General features: G+C 38.5%; 1 protein-coding gene across 1 annotated transcript; it reads right to left on the bottom strand.

Moving 5' to 3' along the window:
• Positions 1–2,663: 2,663 nt before the first annotated feature.
• Positions 2,664–3,689, bottom strand: LOC139713520 (alpha-2,8-sialyltransferase 8E-like). Its single transcript, XM_071625251.1, has 2 exons — positions 3,563–3,689; positions 2,664–2,881 (listed from the first exon to the last, which is right to left on the bottom strand). Exons 1-2 carry the CDS (start codon positions 3,687–3,689, stop codon positions 2,664–2,666), a joined length of 345 nt encoding a protein of 114 aa, XP_071481352.1.
• Between the last annotated feature and the right edge of the window lie 1,706 nt (positions 3,690–5,395).

Raw genomic sequence — 5,395 nt, 5'->3', positions numbered from 1 at the left:
ATGTCACAATAGATGAATGTATTAAATGCCAATTGCCTTGATTTTAATTCAAAATTCGAATTTTCGGGGGCCTCCCCCTTCGTCAGGGATGATTAGTTTAAGATCAAGTTTAAGTTTGAGTTCAACTTCATTTTCATTTTCATCAAATAGCGAAAATTCTATACAACTATGCCAACAATGCCATTTAAAATTAAAAAAGATATATAGAATTACGGAATTGTTAAATTATATTAACATTGCCCTATACGATTAATATTGTCGAGGCTTTCGCCACTCTAAAATCTAATGGCCTACTTTATGCGGTTACTTAAAAATAAATGATAACGTATGTATTTCAGTATCGTAAATATGAGAACTTTGCAAATTGCATTATTTCTTTGTCGAGGCTAGCCACGAACTTAGCAGAATCGAAATTGTTCTCTTCCCTTATAATGATGATAATAAAGGACATTTATATTGCGCAGCTTCTATTATAACATACTCTACTGCGCATTACAAAATGACATGCATACAAGAAATTCAAACAGAAAATACATTACTTCAAGAGATGACTTTTTATTCATTAAAACGGACAGTACAGTTTAGTTTGAGATGGGGGTTCAGGTTTTGAATTTTTGCGAGATGATCAGGACCCATTTGTATGAAATATCAAAGAGCATACAATTCCATGATGATTTAAAGGTTATTTAATGATTAGCCGTTTTGAAATGGCTGAGATATGGAAAATCAAAGCAAAGCAAATTGATCCTGATAAAAGTTGAGTAGAAGTGGTTTCTAATCATCTCGCAAGATTAATTAATTGCAGTAATTGGAATAGTTGCACAGCACACTGCACATCACTCTAAAGTACGACGATACACCTCATTGGTGGACTGTACTGGAAAGGAAGAAGAAGAAGAAGAAGAAGAAGAAGAAGATAAAATCTGGATCCCCATCTCAATTTCTTTAATTTTATATGGAGGGGGGTGAAATACCTTTAGCATGATGTGTGTTCTGATACTAGCCTGCTCCAAATGAGTTACCTCAGTTTTCTCAAGGTACAGAAACAGATGAAAGACTCCGTCCAAGTGAATATCAAAGGATCACCTTGAAAAATAGTCAATGAAAACGGTCAAACCTAAATCAAACATCAGTTTAAAAGACAAGTAGGTAAAGTCTCGCAAAATATTCAGAAAGAGCTATCGTGATACAATGAATGATAATTCGCCACACTGAACAATTACTAAATGATGAATTTACCATAGTAATGTTGTTTTACATCGGTAAACAAATATTACTGAGGTATCTATTACGACATTCATTGGGTGACAAAGGTGTCTTAAAGCCTAGGGTAGAGCTTCTTTAGTCACGTGACTAAGTTTTGTTGGTTTCATACTTCCCATACGAGTTGGCGTTAAGTGCATGCTATGCTTTCTCTGTTATTATCTTAAAGGTATGTCGGGAAAATTACGATCGTTATTGCAATAGCCCAAAATTAAACAAAATTAATAAATTGAGGTATATGAAAAATGTCTCTTTTTTGTATCATTGTATGTTTTAGTATGTGAATTAGATGGGTGGATGTTGACTAACTCACTTCAAGTGATTCTAAATTTGATTTGTGTTAATTCAAAGATAGCTGACTTGAAGTTAACTCGAAGATTTTGTAGCTAACTTGAAGTTAATTCGAAGATAGCTAACTTCAATTTAACTCGAAGATAGCCAACTTGAAGTTAATTCGAAGATAGCTAACTTCAATTTAACTCGAAGATAGCCAACTTGAATTTAACTCTCAGATAGCTAACTTGAAGTTGACTCGAAGATGGCTAACTTGAAGTTTACTCGAACAATCGAAGATAGCTCACTTGAAGTTAACTCGAAAATAGCTATTCACGAGACATCTCAAGGTTAGCGATAGAGAAGCCGCGGGGGTCCCCACATGTAGTCAAGCATCGTGTGGATAGAACCTAATACTAACTTGGGTGGAGATAAAGCGTGGTTTTGGGTGCAGTGAGCCTATATCCTCGAGGATAGCTACCTGCAAGGTGGTTATGAGGCCGGATTATCTTCGAACACCGTCTGAATGTAACTATTGTTATGCAGTTGCATCCTTGATCAGTTGATGTTATTATGGTTTCGTCATCCCAATTATACGCCAAATGTGGAGATTATTTAAAACAGTGCACGCAAATTTTAAATTTCTGGCCCAGATGTTCTCATATACCCTTTAGCAGCTATAGATTCTGTACATAATTGCCTATTGTTCCTCGGAAGTTACAGCAATATTACTCTCATTTCAGAACTTTTGAAATAATCACTGAAAAAAATACTGAATGTTTACTTTTGTCTATCATAAATTATGTTTATTTGAAAGCCTATTAATACTTAGTCGAGACACTTGTATGTCAAATGAATAACTTTGGCATACTTTTGTTCACTTTTGACCTCTTTCAAATTACGTAATTATATATTCTTTATGAAAGCAATACAAATAGTTAAGCATAAAACTATAAACAAAAAGCAGACTGGCGGTTTCGGGTGTTTTAGGGAGTAATCTGACCGGTTACTAATGGGATAATATATCGTTAGTTTATTGGCTTCTATAGTATCGACTGTCTAGAACTTACGTACGCCTGGTTTGTGTCAATAGTATAATAGATTATAGTCAAACGTCAGCTCTTCTTTCACGCACAGCGTTCAGTGTGAAGTTTGATAATCCCTCGTGCATGCAGCTCGGAGAGGATAGCGAACTCAGCCGTGAAGTTGTGGGAAGAACTAGACCGTCTTCTGTCGTAGTAGTGGTATCTGACAGGCGCCCCCTCCGGTGACAAGTTGAAAGGCCAGAAGCCGTACAGGTGCGTCTCCTCACACACAGATATGGCCAATGTCAGTACGTACAAACCTTAGCAAAGATTACCAGAAGACAGACAGCTTATACAGTTTAATTCACACTTTCGTAGAATCATGATACAACACTTCCCCTTGACCATTGTTGACATGAACTGTAAATGATAGGATGTATCATTTTTTGTTCTTTGTTAAACTTTAAATAGGATCGTGGTAGAATACTTCGTCCTGATCGGCTTCACTGTCAATGACAGCATGTATATAAATTTTATATAAAATCGCCAATAAAACTCTTGCTGGTTAGGCATATGATGTTTCCAATGTCAGTTTTTTGAAACCTCTTTCATTCTTTAACGCCCTATCTCATTCTTTCTCTGTTACTTACAGTTTAAAACGGAACAACAATTTGTTTCGAGCATTGCAGTTAATTGCCATAATATTCATTGCAGACGTGGATTTACGCGTTGCCTAGTGATATGATAGTAGTGTAGGTAAGATTTCTGAAGGTGCCAGTGAAAATTGACACTCGGGATTTCTTAATAATCCCAGAAAGGGCGTTTTCCCATTTTGCTAGTCAATGATATGTTTAAATTTAAATTTTGATACGACATAATAAAAGGGGGAACAGGCTACATAGAAGTGTCTTATCCTGATATAAACGAGGCTTAAATGACCTGTTCACGTTTAAACTTTATTCTGCAACAATCAACAAAAACTGAGGGGCTCCTTAGCTCACCGGCTGATATGTTTTTGTTGTCCCCGACCTTGGCCCAGAAAGACGAGGCACGTTCGGCGAAACGAGAGTGTCCGAAAAGAACCAAATGCCTCCTAGCCAGCTTGCAACCAAACAGGGCGTTCTTCATCAGCTTATTTCTGAAGGATAACGGAAGTCGAACAATCTTCATTGGAGGGAGTTCTCCATCTGCTTGCCAGAGGGTGGTGTCTGCTACGAGTGAGTAGTTCGCCTCGATGCATTTATCGTTCCTGAACGATAAATTTTCTGGTGGCGCCTCGCCTACCAACACGTCTACTTCATCAACTATAAGTGACGCGTCTCTGCTGGAAATCAGCGACCAACCCACTGCTGCCCCTATCGCACCCCCAGAGCTCCTCACGTTCATGAAGGAGATGAAGGAAATGTTCGCCACCTTCACGACACAGGTAAATTCCAAACTTGATTCAGTGGTGAACGAAATTGCTCTTCTAAAATCTGATTTGAGAGATACAAAAAAGACTGTTTCAGATTTGGAAACTGGCCTAACACACACCTCTGACCGGCTAGACACAGTCGAGAAGGCCACTGTTCCTCAGCTTCGTGACCTCATCGATACCAAGATAGCAGAGCTGAACGAAAAACTCACCTTAAATGAGATCCATGACAGGAAGCAGAACCTGCTCATTTACGGAGTTCCAACGAAACCAAATGAAAACATCCATGAAACCGTCGTCGAAGTCTTCAGCAGCTTCCTGAACATTCCCAAGAAGGATGCCTCGTCCATTCCGCTCATCAATGTCCATCGCCTACCCACATCGAACCGTGGTACTTCAGCCTCGGAGCCCCAGCCGCCTGCAATAATCGTCAGATTCGCTCGCATGCTGGACCGAGACAACCTGCTGTATGCCTACGACCATCGTCTGCAACAGCGCAAGCAACCTTCCCCACCTGGCAATGACGCGTCCTCGGTCCCATCTGCCTCCAGCCGTGTGTCGATCCGTACCGACTTACCACCGATGATGAAACGTGAGAGAGGGAAACTTGCAACAGTAGCGTACAACATCCGTAAAAACAACGGTCTGTCCACCAGGATCAAGATAGTAGGCACAAAAGTCATCCTTCAAACAAGAAAACCTGCCAGAAGTGGAGGGACCCCGGCTCGCTGGACAGACTGGTCAGACTAGCCCATCAATTATGTAAGGTGTTTATTATGGTTTCTTAAACATTTCACCATCAAACGTTAATTTCTATGTTTGCTTGGAACTATGAAAATATTCCACGGTTACGTTTTTGACTTCTGATCGAATATAACCAGATTTAAATGTACTCCAGATTATATAATAATAATAATGATAATAGATATGTTGCAATTATCAACATCTCATATATATTATGAGAACGTGGTGAAAGTTTTAGTAAGCAATGTTACCTGTTAAACTGAAAGAAGAAATATTCTATTTTATATAGGACCCCATATACATTGTATAGAGAAGAATGTATTGGATTTGTTTTGACGTTTTTCACTGCATCGGCATGGGGTGATGCTGATGGATTTTTTTTTCTCATTTAAAAGACATTATTGATATGAATTGGTCAAATGCGTTCAGAAGACAGTCTGTATTCCCGACCATACAATGTAGACCGTGAAACAGCCATGCGATAATAATTACGAAACATGACACCGTACCCACAGCCATTATGTTTTTGACAAAGGGTGTGATGTTGCCAAATGCAGTAACACTGCGAATGCATCGATTTACCGTTCTATAGAGAGCAATGATTTCAATCGTAATATTTCCCTCGATTTATTATCATTTTTTGTTTTTGCAAAAGACGAATTCAATACATAATATA

Source organism: Diadema antillarum, unplaced genomic scaffold (genome assembly GCF_040938485.1).
Source record: "Diadema antillarum isolate AM-2024a unplaced genomic scaffold, OU_Dant_1.0 scf00000043, whole genome shotgun sequence".
In the NCBI taxonomy this organism is placed as follows: Eukaryota; Metazoa; Echinodermata; class Echinoidea; order Diadematoida; family Diadematidae; genus Diadema; species Diadema antillarum.
The sequence above is the reverse complement of the archived record's forward strand: the minus strand, read 5'-3'. Positions and strand labels throughout refer to the sequence as shown.